Consider the following 16,255-nt stretch of genomic DNA (forward strand, 5'->3'; position numbering starts at 1 on the left):
GTTTCTGCATGTAGGCATGATTTGCAAACAAATTACATTTGCTTTAACAGAAGAAAAATAATTGTATAGGCCTGTTTTGTTTTGTGTATGATTGATTCTTTCCTCCTAATCTGTTGCATTCTTTATCCTGATTAGAAGTGGAAAGCGAAGGTAAGTGGTAGAGAAGTCTTCATTGATATTCCAATGTGGTAGCGGTGCCAGAGAACCTTGATTTCACACATTAGAGCACCGTAGAGCATGGCGTGAGCCAAAAGACTGAAAAGTCACACTCTCCTCCTATAATTAGTTTTTGAAGCTTAGAGGGCTATTTGGCAGATGGATGAATATAGAATCCAGTGCCCTTTGCATTGAATAAAGGTTATGTTCCCTTCATTACTAAATGGGGCATTTTCCTATTCTTATTTTTTAACTAAAAAATAAAATGTATTATTTCCAGGCTTAACTTTGAATAGAGGGGGGGGAGATATAGATCAAGCCAGGACTTTAATAGGAAAAAGAAAAATAGCAAATACCCTTTTGTTCCCAGGAAGCTGAAAGCAGGCCTTCCAGCCCATTGTCTTTGCACCTGGTGTGTGTGTGTGTGTGTGTGTGTGTGTTTATCCTTTTGAGATCAATGAATATGCACTGATAAAAGCAGTTCTGCTTTCTGGGGGTGTAATTAACAGAAGCCGTAAGGTGCAGGGAGAAGTAAAGAGGGTGGGTAGGGGTTCTCTAGGAGTTGGGGGCCATGCATTGTAGAAACACCGTCCTAAAAAAATCCCATAGCCCCATTTCACACAGGACCCCAGAGTAAAAAAAAGGATAAGAATCATTTCTCTAGAGCTGGGTTTGAAAATCCGTACGTGGGTAGATGTGACTGGCAGGACCAGAACCAGAGATCTCAGGGGATACAAGGGAAAAAATACGGCTGCGAGTACATGAAACAGTTTATTCTTGTATTATTGTTTATTAGCCATTGCATTATTTATTGTATTTATTAATTACTGTAAACCTACTTTTGCCCACCCTGTATATAACACCTGCAAATCAGTATTGAACTCCAGCATGCAGAAAGATGAAGAATAAAGAATGAAGTTTCTGGAAAGATTGTGTCGTCCATTTCAACAGTTCCAACAATCAGAGTCAGCCCGTGCCTGGCGCTGTTCAGCAATGCGATGAGATTTCGGGCACTATTATTCCCATTCAAGAGATGAGGAAGCTGAGGTGCAGAGAAACTGAGTGATTTCCCCAAGTTCACAGAGCCACAAGATGACGTAGGGAGTTGAACCCTGGTGGCCTGGCTCCCAGAGCTACTCTGCCTGCCTAAACCTGCATCAACCAGCCTAAATATGAGTCAGGAGTTGGTATTTTTTGGAAATTTGAGTTATTACTTTATTTTTAATGATCATTGTAATCTTGACTGATGCTCTAATCATTTTCTACTAATGGCATAAAAACTTACCATCTAGGTGCTTTTACTCTAGACTCAGTGTGTTATCACCACTATTCACTGTATTCTGTTTCATGTGTTGCATTGTTGTGGGGTTTCTCCCTGTCGATCACAAGATGGTAGCAGAATGTCCACCTGTCGGGGGGTGCAATACATTGAAACCAAGAATGTAGATGCTTTAAAACTGATTGTCTAATCTTTCCTTTGAGCTTTATGTTAGCCTAACCAAAGAAAGTAATTATTATTGAAAGGAGAAAGAAGATAATTACAAAGGGAATGAAAATATAGAAATCATACAAAACAAATTATGTGGGTTTCAGCTAGACTGTGCTGCAGTCCCAAATAGAGGAGAGAGACAGATAAAGGACAGACCAGAATAAAAGCAGAGCAGGTTTGCACTTTGACCTTCCTTCCGTGGAAACCTAGCGGACATCGGAGGTCCTCCGTGAATGCTGAATGAGGCAAACCGAATACAAATGGGAAGGACCACTAGCTCTTCAAATGAAAGCGTGAAAGGTAGAGAGTGGTGAACCAGATGCCTTCAGTGGCCCCCCTAAAAGCTGTATTATGTCTGGTCACATATCCCTTTTAGCAGCTCACAGGCCTGAGTTCCGGTCCTGAGCATTCGGTTGCATGGTTTGCCCTGTGCAGGTCTCGACACCTCTCAAACAGAAATCTAGTGGGCCTAGAAATCCCCGGTGGGCCTAGGAGTGTATTTAGGTGCAAGTAGGGAATGAAGAAAGTAAAGCATGCATTTTCAGAAAAATTCCACTTGGAAATTTAAAAGGTTCTCAGAACAAGCTAAGCAACAGCTGTTAAAAGGTTCCAAATAACTATAGCTGTTGAAGAGTCTTTAGATACATTTGATTGAGGAAACAAGTGAAAAACCGACTTCAGCTAGCCTGAGCAAAGTGTTTGCTAGAATGGGAACATTTATTTCACTCCCTCTGCATGTTTAATATCACTTGAAGATGTAATTATAAAAGGGAAGATGAATCAGAAAACATGAATATATTAAGTAAGTGTCAGGGTAGAAAATGCTCTGCTAAAATGGTCTTTTCTCCTCAATTAAACAAGACGAAGGTCATAGAAAGACGTAGGACACTGCCAGGCCAGGCTGGATGAGAGCAGACTTAAATCTCAAGATTAAACAGAAAAGACAGGTAATTAACTGGAGACTCAGCTACAAACATATCAATTAATGTTCAAGAAGATTGAATTAGGCATTTTGTTATTATATCAAAATGATATGACTCTTGTTAGCATGATTGACAAAAAAAACCCCAAAACCTTAAAATCTCTCCTACATGTTGCGTAATTGCCAGTCTGTTTAGTTATTTGAGGACTATAATTATCTGGTAGTATCATTTAAACGTCACCATAGAGTGTTTTCCAACCTTTTATTTCAGTTTAATTTCAGATCATGAAATTATTTAATATTTTCACTTAGGTGTACATTTACTACCATTCCTCCTTCTCCCATTTGGTACCTTCACAAAAGGAAAAATTAATCCCTCTAATTTAGCCCCCTCGGCCCTTCAGAAAGTGGGGTCGATACCAATGTTTTCTGTGCCAACGTGGTGGAGGGAGGGGCACCTGCTCTCTAGCCTGGGTGCGGGCAGGAGAAGGTGTTCCTAAGACAAGGGCGAACACTGAGGGCCCCGAATCATTGGGGGAAAGGCCTGTGCCTGCTGTCCTTCCCCGCCCCCAGCATCTGTCCCCACTGAGGGCTTCCCTCCGCTGCAGCCCAACCAGGAAGGGACCCTTGCCTTCACCCTCACCTCCTGACTGCTGGGTCTTTGCCACGCCCATTCCTCTCCCTGGACCGCCCTTGGCTCCTCCTCCCCGCACCTGCGCAGCTGAACGTTCACGGTCAGCTCAGAGTGGACTCCTTTGGCGTCTCCTCCCCAGACCCTCTCCCCTGCACCCCCCACCCTGCTTCCTCCTGTGACTGGTCACTGCCAGTTCTGCAGTCTTCCACGAATACACTGTCATTCTACCATTGTTTTATCCCTGAAGGGAATCTTCATCTCAACAATCTTCACTTTTCTTCCAGTTTCATGCAAAGCATTTACCCTTCTGTGTAGTATCTCACTTTGTCCCAGGGGTTCCAATCTCTTTCTCTTTTTCCTGAGACCTCACCCCCTTTCCCACTGGGCAGTTCCTCCCACTCTCTTCCAAGAGTGCTCTCTTGCACACCTGACACTGAGCAGCTAAGTTTGGGATTGCCCGCTCTGCCCGCGATCAGTTGTTTAGTGTCTGTGTTCTGACGAGATTAAAATTCTTCAAGCGGAAATTGCATGGCAATGTGGGAAATAACCAGAATGGTCAGTAAGCTGGACCACTCAGGCAAGAAAGCTCAGTGGTATATAAGTTTTGACTTTTAAATGTAATCATTCTTGATAGTTGAGAAACCAAACTATGTGTTCAATTTATGATAAGCAGTTATTGGTTATTTTATTCCAATTATTGATAACCTGTTTTGAACCTTAAGAAATGTCCTATATGAAACTGTTGCTATTTCAATAAATATGTAAGTTCTAGTGGCTCCTGGCAGGAAAACTGGAAGTCCCAGCACCTAGAGGGCAAACCTTGTGCCTTATTGTTTGTATCCACTCCTGCTTGATGACAGCCTATGAAGAAAACTTAGTAGCCAGGCTTGAGTCGCTGGGCTAAGGAAGATGCATCCATGTTCCAAGCTAACAGAGCATTCCCATGCCACCTAATTCCAAGTTGAGTCAATATCGGAGCTCTGGGCAGGTGCCATCAGCCGGAAAATGTGGGGCTTCACAATTAGCAATTTGCTTATTGTGCCTCCTGTCTGTTTTCATGGAATTTTCCACCGTCTTTGCCCACTGATACATCGGGGTGCTCATCTACTCCATACCAAAAAGGGGGGTACAGAGTGTGGAGTAAAACCTGAGGCTGAATCTAGGGACAGAAGCCCCACCCTGCCCCTAATTCTCTGTGTGACTTTAGCCAGGTCCCCTCGCTCCTCCACACCTCCACCCCTGATCTGTGAATGACAACTTCTGATTCTACCATTTACACACTTTTTTGAGAGTGTGTGTGTTTTAACTAGCAGAGTAGGCTATCTCTGACGTCTGATAAAGTTGTGTGTTTATGTTGTGTGTTTGTACTGAGGTCAGAGCCCTTTGTGGTAGTCGGTGTACCCAGTGTGTTCTTTCCATTTTGTGGAAGGCGGAATATAATTTTGCTGTTTTCTAGCTGTTCCTCAGGGATCTAGTTTTAGTATGTTTACACTTTTGGCATATTTTTTGCAAACATTCATTATATATTTGATGTTTCAGAATCACAATCTTTGGTTTTAAAGTTGTTTTTGAAAGAAAATTTGGCCAATTCTTAGATGATTGTTATTTTCTAAAAAAATACTGTCATAAAATCAGCAGGCACCAAAGGCTCTTGAAGGCAAGTTCCTGTCAAGTCAGGATTCGACATTGATAGGAAAGGTGGAGGGCTCATGACCAGAGTGTTTAGCAAGTGTCCTTGCTCTGGAATTTCAGTGTTGAATGCCAGGTGTAGAGGGTGTCGCACAATAGTTGCTCAATAAACACTTGTTGACTGCATGTATTCTGTACTCAGCTACTATTTGATATACAAGTAATAGAGTTAAATAAGGGAAAGGGTAGGAGGAGTCTTAGAGAGGATATGTCTTAGCCGCTTGGGCTGCCATAGACTGGGTGGCCTAAAAACGGAAATTCATTTCTCAAAAGGCTGGGAAGGCCAAGGTCAAGGTGCAGCCTATTCACTTCCCCATATGGGCTCTCTTCCTCGCTTATGGAGGCCTGTTTTCTTGCGTGTCCTCAGGTCAGAGAGATACCTCTCTCTCGTGTCTCCTCTTGTATGGGTACAAAGCCCATCATGTGGGCTCCCCTTAGTGACCTTACGACCTCCCAAAGGTCCCATCTCTAAATATCATCACTTTGGGGTTTAGGGCCTCAACGTTTGGATTTGAGGGAGGATGCATTCCAGTCTCCATAGCCAAGTGCAACTACTTAACTGCCTACTTAAAGTCTGAGCTGTAATTTTGTATTAGTGATTGGAAGTTAGAAATAAAACTACAGGTTTAATGTATAGAATGCCTTGTTCGCAATGCAGGCAAGAGAACAAAAGTTATGCTACAGGGGAAGAAAAACGGTAACTTCAAACTGTAATTACAGAGAAAATGTAAAGAATTTCCTGTCCCGTGACTTAGGCAGCGCTGAGTCCCACTGATTCTGGTGAGTTCCAGAAACCAGCAGCAGTGTCCTCAACTCCCTCCATTCTCCGTGACAGGGAGGCTGCTTCCTGAAGGGCCACCAGGACAGGTGTGAGTTCACCTAAGGGTCTCTTCCAGAGGTGACCCAGATCGCACCTCTCTCTCAGGAACACCACACGAGGGCGCTCTTCTCTGCAGCCCGCCTATGCCGCTGCTGGTGGTGCCGGGTGACCCTCGGGGTAAGGCCATGACCCTCAGCTTTCCCAGCCCGCAGGTGCGCTGATTTCCTTTTATGTTAGTTCGTCATCTGTGGGGTGGTGACCCGAGACCCTGTGAGTTTCCTCTTCTCTAACACCCTTTCAGCCAATAACTTCAGCATTCATTGACGAACTGTGAAACATTTATTGGCCGACATTCTTCTGTCCAAAAGAGCTTTTCCGCTACTTCTGTCTTTCTCTCCCTCCCTCCCTCCCTCTCCCCTCCCCCTCACTCTTTCTCTTTTCATCTCTTCGATGAGGTCCAGTCAGTCGCTGCCTGAGGCGTAATGGGCAGGAAAGCTGTGTGGTGGGAAGGAGGAGTGGTGGGAAGTGAACGAAAAGCATCTGCACTGGATAACGCAGCATTCCAGTAACAACATTAGGGAGACGGGGCCCCTCTCTCTAATGTCAACACGGACACTTGGTGGCTAGCAGTCTCTGTGCCATCACATCACGCTGGCCTGAATGTTTGAAGACGATCGTATTTGATTACAAATGTGTTCATGAGCCTGGCTGGGTGTTTCCTTTCCTATCACATGGTCGGCTTAAGGGTGAGCACAGCAGAGTTGGGGGCAAGTAGCTGCTTTCGTTCCCCAGGACGCCTTCGAAACAGCCAGGGGTTCCAGCACTTCTAGGATGTGATCGCACTAAGCAGTTCCGCTTTCTCGGGTCTGTGTGGTTAACGATTTGTCGCTCCATTACTGGCACCTCTGCTGCTGGAGCGTGACCTGGAACCATGACGAAAACAGCGGAACAGCTCGGAGAACTGGTGTCGTGGTTTGTTTCCTTTCAGGAACAAGCGCTCTTCCGCCTCCCGTGGTTCCTCTCTCTCCAGAGCTCCCCAGGCTCATTTCCCGAGCCAAGTCTGTGTGACACGTCCCGGGACGGAAAAACGGGCTTACTGCATAACTGTCCCCATCACCCTCCACTGATAAGTTAATCTAAAATGAGGTCTGGGCGGGCAGCTGACTACATGGGCAAAGGGTCCCTGTGACACCCAGCCCCTGGGTCCTGCTGACCCACTGCTCCCGATGCCTTGTGACCCAGCCGGAGCCACGTGGTCGTCCTTGGCAGAGATGACACCCACTCAGTCACCCTTCTCGGCAGTCATTCCTCGACTTGACTCACACACTCACCCTCTTCTCTCCTATCAGAGGTCTCTTGTGGTGAATGGGAGAGTTCTGTGTCTCCCTCTCTGCAGCCCACATTCACACCTGGATCCGTTGTGGACTGTAAGCGCATCAAGGAGCCAGAACAAGTGCTGTTTTCCCACAGGCGGCTCTGGCTTACTTTGTTGCGAGGCAGTTGCCCATCAGTCAAGCATTCTGGTCTTAAAGAATAGGAACGTGCCGGTCATTACTCAGGGGCCCCACCCTGAGACTTGACAGATCTGTGCACATCCTTCCTCCTCCAGCACTCGTGACAGGGGAATGTTTAGGGAAGCCCAGTTCCATGACTCAGAGCCGTTCTTATGTCCTGGGGAGGGGGGGGCACTACCTGAACCCCTAGGAGACAGACACTAAGCTGTTGTAACTTGTGACAGGCAGTGCGGCTTGCGGCCCTGCGCCATGAAGCGAGAGCAGAAGTAGCTCTGTCCCCACCTTTGCTGCAGCGCGCGGATGAGCACATCTCCCTCTGTGTGCCTCTGTTTCTCTGTGAAACGCCGGACAGGTGTTGCTGTCTTTGGGAGACCTAGTCAAGGACCACATTCAGATAGCCATGCAGGCTTAACACATGTTTTCAGACTCCGGGTCATGGCAGAGCAGATTATGAAATAACATGAGTGGTCTTGGAACCTACTGCAGGAACCAGGACATGGCCTAGGCAACGGTGCCTTCCTAGTAGAGATCTGCTGAAGAATTAATGACTCAATAATCAAAAGACAGATGACCCAGGTTAAAAGCTAACAAAGGGTCAGAATTGACATTCCTCTAAAGAAGATACACAAATGGCCAATAAGCATGTGAAGCCGGCAAGAAAATGCTCATCGAAACCACAGTGAGACACTAGCTCACATCCACTAGGACGACTGTAGTAACAATAAAAAGAGAGACGAGTCATCACAAGGGTTTTCGAGGATGTGGGTGCATCGAACCCTCAGTACTTCCGGTGAGCATGTCAAGTGATGCGGCCACTTTGGAAAACGGCCTGGCATTCCCCAGAGGGTTAAAAATAGTCACCATGTGGCCCAGCAGTTCCACCCCTAGGTGTGCATAGCCAAGAGAAATGAAAACACGCATCCACACAAAAATTCACATGTGAATGCTCATACCAGCATTATTCATAATAGTCAAAAATGGGAAGCAACCCGCATTTCCATCAGCTGGCAGATAGAGAAATAAAATGTGCTATATCCCTACAAGGGCATATTATTTAGTGATAAAAGAAATGAAGTACTATTACGTGCTTGAACATGTATGAACCTTGAAACCACCTTAAGTAAAAGAAGTCAGTCATGAAACACAAGATACAGTATGATCCCATTTATATCAACAGGAATTAAATGTGAAAGCCTAAAATAGGGAAATCTCAAGAGACGGAAATGAGATTAGTGGTGTCCAAGGGCTGGGGTTTGGGGGCGGGGTGAGCCCCAAGCGTAATGGGTATAGACTTTCCTTCTGAGGACATGAAAACGTTCTGGATAATTGTAGTAACATTGCATAACTCTGTGCCTATACTAAAATCCACTGGACTGCACAGGTTCATAGGTGAATTTTACTCAGTAAAGCTGTGAATTTAAAAAAATGCCCATTCCTGAGCCCCACCCATAAGCGATTAAATCAGAACCTCTGCAGGTGAAGTTTGGCATCAGGTATTTTGTTTGTTTTCCTGGAGAAGCTTTTAACATACAGCCACGGTGAGAATGACCGGTTCAGACCGCCCACCACGCCCCGTCTGAGCGCCAGAACGCTGTAAGTCAGGACGTCTGGTGTCCCGTGCCTGTCCCAGTGAGCACGCTGACTTAGAAGCACAGGGGTAGAGCCGGTGGTCACCCCACACACCCCATACGACAGTCACGATCAGTTCCTCTGGCTGTCATCTCTGAGTGTGTAGGAACCCAGAAACCCCGATTTCCCAGCAACCGGGGAAAATAATGAGCATTTTTTTAAGTCCCAAGCGGATCCTAGGAGAGATTCACCCTGATTCCAAAGAGCACCCTGGAACGTGTTCCCAGCTCTGCCTCTGCACAGAGCTGTAGACTGCCCAGCCTCGTCGCACCAGTCAGGAGCACCGCAGGTTCCTAGGTGATAGAAAAACAGGAGGCAAAGAGAGCGAATGAAAAACCCTTGATTGTGACTATTGAAGGAGGCAACTTTCCAAAGAGGAGAATCACTTATTAACCATGAAAAATAGCAACTCACATGATAGTGTGCGATGAAATGCACGTGCACGAAAACCATCGCCGGGGAGACTTAGGGAGAATTTCAGCCCTTTCCAGGACAAACCTGATGTTTAATCAGGGTGACTAGATTATTTCAGTCCTTCCTATTTACAAAGGTTTGGCCAAGATCATTCTAGAGAAACAGTTTTTGGAAGCCTGATTAAAGGACCCGTCAGGCCCGTGCCACCCCCATTACTTCTGACACAGACGAATTAGACAGGTTGGACGGCGCTGGAGATGGAGCGGCTGTGGAAAGCCCGCGTGATGAATGGCCCCGTCATTGTCACATCTCACAAGACTGAGCTGGTATTATTGCAGATCTAGGTGAGGTGGCCTGGCCTTTGTATAACCTTCGTCGGTTTAGGCTCCGACAGACAACGGCTAAGTGGGCCTCCCAGGTCACCTTGACACCTCTCGGCTTCACTCCCTGTATGGCTTCTGGAACCGACTCATCCCCGTGCCAAAAAGTCGACTCTGTTTCCAGTAGCACTGACCATGGTCACATCATCGTTAGGTCTGGTAGAGGTCAGGCTCTAACAGGGAAAACAGAAACCTCTTCTAGTAGTTCCCTCAGAGGGCATTTAATGGGGGGACTGGTTATTCGGGTCACTGGGGATCGGAGCGCTACACGGGGACATTAAGATAACCCATAGCACATAAACAGCAGAGAGCCACCATCCCCCTCAGCTGGAATGACGATGGAAGGGAACAGCTAGTAGAGAGGCCCGCAGAGGGAGTGGGGCATGGTGGGAACTAGCAGAGCCAGGACAGAGGTGTGTCGCTTGCTGGAGACATCTCCCAGGGCAGAGGGGGAAGAGGGATATGCCCCAGCCTCTCCTTTCCCTTGCCCTTTGATGTCCCACCAGGGACAGGCTGCTGGGGTCAGCCCCCCCGCCCCCAGTGCAGGCCAGAGCAGAGGGGTGCAGAGGAGCGAGTCTGGGGGCAAGCAGGCCCAGGATTTTTGGGGTCTACCCTTCTGTCATTCCGCATCCATCCTCACCCTTATACCCGTATTTTAGAGCTTCATGCTTCTGCTCAGTACAGGGCCTAGAAGGACTCATCGTCTGCAAGTATCCTCCTGCTCTCCCCAACAAGGGAGAGTCGGGCTTCTCAGTCGTCGTATTCATCTTAAGTCCGGGGTCTCCGCTGTCCTCCATCCCCAGTCAGACGTGCCTCCTCATAGCTGGTGACCTCGGCACTGAGCGGGAAAGTCAGTCACCACCAGCAAGCACCTCGTAGAAAATAGTGGGGGAAATGCCAGCTCCCACCCATTAGGAGGGTCTCTGTGAGTCCTCGTCCTGCCTATGCCCTGCTCTGTTCTGGACTGTAGGGGGACTGGCCTTCAGGCTGTGTGTCCTGGGCCAGGGCAGGGTGGGGCACGGGGGTGCTTATCTCTCAGCGGGGGTCAGCCGCAGGAAACAGGCCCAGGTGATTTGGGGAATGGGGCAGGGAGAGAGGGCGCAGTGTGTATGTTGTGTGACCGAATACAAGCCCAGACCCGCAAATCAATCACTTAGACGCTATTTGCGATGTTCTCTCCTAAGTGCATTCGGCCTGCTGAAAATGCAGATTTTTTTTTTGCCTTCCTAACATTTCAGTGCATAACAGAATTATTGAAAAACTAAATGGAAACAATTTTAGGCATCTTTGGCAAAATTCTCTGAAATGAATTCTTGTCAGATAGACCTCTTTAAAGATTATGAGTGCGTGGTAAAATTAAGTTAAACAGGTTTTACGCTCTCAATAAAATCCTTTCAAACAAAGTCTTTGTCAGATCAAGCTCTTTAAAGATTGTAATTGTGTGGTAAAATGAAGCTCAACAGGTTTGACGCCCTCCCTCCGTGTCATAGGCTCCTGTGTGAGCATGTCGGCCCACAGGGGGCGCCGGCGATCCCTCACAGGGACTCAGCAGCGCCTCAAGCACACACATTTCCCAGCCAATTTCTGCTCTTGGCTGTGTCAGATCATCTTTGGGTAATTGCTGAGCGCCTGTGTCTTCACTTCTCAAGATAAGGGCCATTCTGTTACCCATTTCACTCAAAAATATGTAATGTCTTCGTTAAATAATGTGCTTTCTTAAGTAGTAGAAGGTAAAGAGTAAGATTCAGATAAATGATGCAGCAGCAGCATGGGCCCAGTGGGTAGGTGGCGGTCGGTCCAGCCGGCCGGGAGACCCTCTGCCGTGGACCCCAGCCGCACCTCGAGCCAGCCTGACGCTGCAGGCCCAGCCCCCTCTGCCTCCCAGCTTGGTTCAAGTGACTCTAATAACCACACCCCCCATTTCCCATGGTGCAGTTCTTCACGTGTCCATTTCTCATTTGTGATAGGGATTCCAGTTTTTGTTTTTAATTACAAAGTGAACATGTTCTTTGGAGAAAGCACAGAAAGCATGAAGAAGCACAAAGCATGATCCAGTCACACAGGTGCATTTGGATATATATTCAGTCTCTTCTCAGTTCCTATAAATATGTAATTTTTCTTTTTGAATATTATATGGTGCACCCAGGTTTACAGCAGCTTATTTTACTCAACTGCATATCGTGGCTAAAAATTATACTATATGCAACATTTCCCTATGGCATCAAGTACTTTCTACTGTATAATTTCAGAGGACTGCATACTTTCCCACAGTGTGGATATGCCATCATTTATTTAATAAATGAGAGGGTTCAGGACAAAACCTGTAGGCTGGCAGCTAAAGCCGCCCCCTGAAGGTTATTGTAACACAGAAAACCGGGCACCGCGCGCTCTGACACCGCGGATCCTCGAAGGAATGGCTTTTTGTGTGCGGGACGGTTCCAGCTGTCAGTCACTCACCCCCGATGTCACGCTTCCCGTGCGCTCTCCGGGTTGTTAGGGGCGATTATGGATTCCTGTCAAATGAGACGTCTGCTGTGTATTCAACACGGGGCCGCTTGTGCTTTCCTCAGTCTACTGCTCTCCCTCCGGAGGAGGTTAAGCAAACCCCAGTGAGCCGGAGGGAAGGGGGATAGGCATCTGGCAGCCACCGCAGACGTGCCCAGGGCCCTGGGACCCCCCCGAGAGCAGATTAGACTTCTACATAAATACATTTGTCTTGATTGTCACATTCCACCCAGGGTGACACCTACACGCGTAAAAATGGCTCCGAGCCTGGTTTTCAAAGCTGCCTGCCTCCCCTGTTGCTTTTTAAACCGCCTAGCTCAGGGGCACTTTCTGTGTTATATCTCTCTAAGATGATTAAGGGGCTGGGGGAGTTGATGTATAGGGACAGATGAAGAAAAGCAAGCGTTTACCACTTGACTGAGTGACAGCCAAGGGGAAGATATTAGAACTGCGGGGTTCAAATCGCGGCGGAGGCATTGTTTTGCTGTTCCCCGTAACTCGATTTTAGGGCTCTCTAATTCAGGGGAAGTTTTCCAAGGATGACATCACTTAGGCTAATTAGATCATTGTGGCAGTTAGAAATTACATGTAGCTGCCGGCAGCAGAAACTTGGAATCGCTGTGGCTTAAACAAATAAGGGTTCACCCTCTCTCCTCTAAAATGAAACCAGAGGTGCACCTCCACCCGGCTGCCTTTGGCTCCGTTAGTCTCAGTGCTGTTTTCATGCCCGGGGTCATCTGATGCCCTGGCTGCACTCCAGTCGGGGGGGGGGAGGCCAGCGAGGTGCTTGCCAACTAAGACTGCCCGGAAGGGCTTCCCTGGAAGCCCACCCGCTGACTCTGGCTGTTACTCATTGACCACCACCACGCCTGCAGGAGGGCTGGGAAGTTGCGTGGGGTGTTTCGTTTTGTTGTATTTTGTGTGTAGGTTGGGTGCGTGATGGCCCCAACAGTATCAGGGCCCTTCCCCTAAAAAGGCATGGGGTCACGGATACTGGATCGGCAGCTAGTGGCTTCTGCCACACTTGTCCTCGTGAAGATTTTGAGAAGTCTGGGCTCTGAAACACAGTGACATTTGCTATGATGTTAAAAGTTCCCGTTGGCAACACCAGCCCTTGAGATCTAACAGACTTGCTTCCGATCACTCCTGTCTATTTTCATTTCTTCATCCACAGCATACCTCGGGTTGAAACGCAATGAACCGGCCATCTCAACAGACTTAAGAGTAATGGTAGCTACAGCTTGTCAGCTTTCAGCGAGCTCCATGCAGTTTGTTATGTGGTGAAGAATATCATCTGAATGATTCGCCTCAAACTTGTGGCTAAGGATAGATGCAAAGGAGGCTAATTACTGAAGCCAAGCAGCGGCTGCATGGGGATTTATTACACTCTTTTCTCTCCTTTTGTAATGACTGAAGTTCTCCTGGTACCGATTTTAAAAGTCGCCTCATTTTCTTCTTGAACACTTCACGTGAGGCCAGCCCCAGCACCCGCAGCTAATGACGCCCAGCAAAGGGCAGCAGCATCAGACGGCAGGTTAAGTGGCGGGTTCAGGACTCAGACCCAGGTCTGCCTGACCCTCACGTCTGTGCCCGAGCCCTTACCGTACTCAGAGGAAGCTCGCTTCCCAGACACACAGCCCAGGGCGGTTTGAAATGCAGACTTTCAGGCTCCACCCCAGGATCTTTGACTAGCCCCCAAGGCAGGTTTCTGCTATACTCAACTTTCTGTGCTCTGCCCACAGCGCTGGATCGCCTTCATGGCCATGACGTCCCCGACTCAGTCACTCAGGACTTTCCCTTAAAAGCGTGGCCTTCTGTTGAAATAAGCCTAATCATGAGTCGCTACTCAGAGGCATAAACATTTAAATAAGCATGTGATTCACAGCAGCCCTTTCTTTCAACCCTGGGTGTCTGCTTGGTGCCGGGTCCTAAATGCCTGTGTGAACTAAGCATCCCTCTGAGCAAGTGTGTCAGCTGTTATTAATCACTGCCTGCTTGAAAGTTAATCCAGTTTGTTCTACTTCAGCGAAGCCCTTAAGTAAGGTGTTTGGAGTCTCAAAGGCCTTGGAAAGGCTTCCAAGGACACCTCCAGGTGCCTGTTGCCACTTGCACCAGCGACAGCTCTGCTCACGCGCCATGCCTGGCTTTCCCAAGGAGACGGGACTTTTCTCACCGACATCCTTGGTCTTTGTTCATCCCTTTGGCCCTCTCTCCTTTTGAAAGAAAGAGACCTGGCAGAACTGGACAGCCTGAGCCCCAGCCCCGCCACTCCTGTGTCTTGTGGGTAAAGCAGTTAGCCTCCTGAGCCTTCATTTCTCCCTCTGCGCCCTGGCTGGGCCGGACGGTCTCAGGGTCCCTGCCCACCCATCCTTCTGCCACCCCATGTAGCCCGACAGCTCAGGCCTGCGCACTCGTGGTGAAGACGCGGGGCTCTGGGTGAAATCCTCCCAACCTGATGTTTCCCGTCAGCAGAGGGATCCTGGCGCCAACTTGACCGACTTGACCGGGTCTCCTTTCCGAGTAACGAGTGCCTGCCCGCTTCCCAGTCTGCTCGCCCCCAGGCCCTTTTCAGAATGAGTGAATGAGGGAACGAACGAAGGGATGCCTCCTGACCCCGTCTCAGCTGCAATCCGCTTCCCTGGAGAGGCCGGGTTCCCTTTGCTTTTCGACGTCTCAAACCATTTTCTAGCTGCCAGATTAACTTGGTGGTTTTATTTACCTGAACAACTTTCTAACAAGGTATAAAGTTAACGCCCTAAGCTGTTTGTCAGTTTCTGTAGCAGATGAGGGAAGGGAAGACCGCCTGGGGCCATCCGTCACTGTGCAGCTCGGGCCCATGCCCGTTGCTGTGGAAGGTACAAGCCTCGGGTCCCTTCCTTCTTCCAAGAGCACTCTTTCTCCTACCAGGGTAATTTTAAGCAGGTATATGATAGTTCTGTCATAAAATTAAACCTAGGAAAAAGACCATGCTATAATACAGGGATTATATAAACCATTGTGCTACATGTGTCTTTTTTTTTTTTTCCAATTTATTGATTTTGAGAGAGAGGAAGGAAGGGAGAGAGAGAAACATTGCTTTGCTGTTCCACTTATTTATTCACTTATGGGTTGTCTCTTGTATGTGCCCTGACTGGGGATTGAACCCACAACCTTGGTGTATCGGCAGCATGCTACAACCAACTGAGCTACCGAGACAGGGCCTAGACGTGTCTTAAGAAGCATTGCCCACCCCTGTCTTTTCCGAGCCGCGTGTGAAGTGTTTCTGGTTTGCTTTTCAGGGCAGCCTTTGGCAAGGAGTCGGAAGTTCTTATCGGGAACCTGGGCGACAAATTAATCCCTCCACAAGACATCCTGCGAGACGTCAGTGACCTCAAAGCCTTGGCCAACATGCACGAAAGCCTGGAGTGGTTAGCGGGTCGCACGAAGTCAGCTTTCTCCAGTCTTTCCACCTCCCAGAGTAAGTGGGTAGAGTGGGGGCTCCTGTGGGGACCGCTGAGGAGCTAGACCGGGCACTTTCACTTGCAGTGTGTGTCGCCGTACGGGGACACGTATCCACCTTGTCAGAAGGTCTGCGCCAGAATGCTGCTGGTGCTGAGCCTCTGGCACTTGTGACCCTGAAAGAGGGAGTAATCCAGGCTTCCGTACGTGGGGCATGGGAAGCCAGAAATGCTCCGTGTAAACATAGCTTGATATTAAACCTTGGAAACAAAGTCAGGCGAGGTTAAACCCTGTGTCTCAAGAACGAAAAGCAATACCTTTTGTCCTCACAACTTGTCAGGGGTAGGAACCATAGCTCAGAGCTCAGAGCTGAGCCCCTGGCCGGTGTTGTCATTTGAACTGATACCAAGTTAATGAAAAAGTGTCTGAAAAGGCAACAACAGAAGTGATCAAGGTGCCAGAAAATAGAGAATATGAGAAACACAATTAGTCTGGTAAGGAGATGGCTGCAAGATAACTCAATTATAGATTTCAAGGAAATTAAGGAATAGGATATGAAATAAAAATGTGAAACTTCTTTTTCAATCAAGAACCAGAGAAGAGTAATTTGCAAACTTTAGGGCACATCAGCTTTACTCAATAACTATAAAATCAATACCGTTTGA

General features: G+C 47.9%; 1 protein-coding gene across 1 annotated transcript in view; it reads left to right on the top strand.

The window, feature by feature from the left end:
* The window catches only part of EXOC4 (exocyst complex component 4), a 676,926-nt gene that overhangs the window by 556,461 nt on the left and 104,210 nt on the right, over positions 1-16,255 (top strand). Inside the window, exon 14 of the mRNA XM_028525527.2 lies at positions 15,431-15,609. Coding sequence (XP_028381328.1) covers positions 15,431-15,609 — 179 coding nt within the window. The remainder of the gene's footprint in view (positions 1-15,430; positions 15,610-16,255) is intronic.

This window comes from Phyllostomus discolor, chromosome 10 (assembly GCF_004126475.2).
Source record: "Phyllostomus discolor isolate MPI-MPIP mPhyDis1 chromosome 10, mPhyDis1.pri.v3, whole genome shotgun sequence".
Taxonomy (NCBI): Eukaryota; Metazoa; Chordata; class Mammalia; order Chiroptera; family Phyllostomidae; genus Phyllostomus; species Phyllostomus discolor.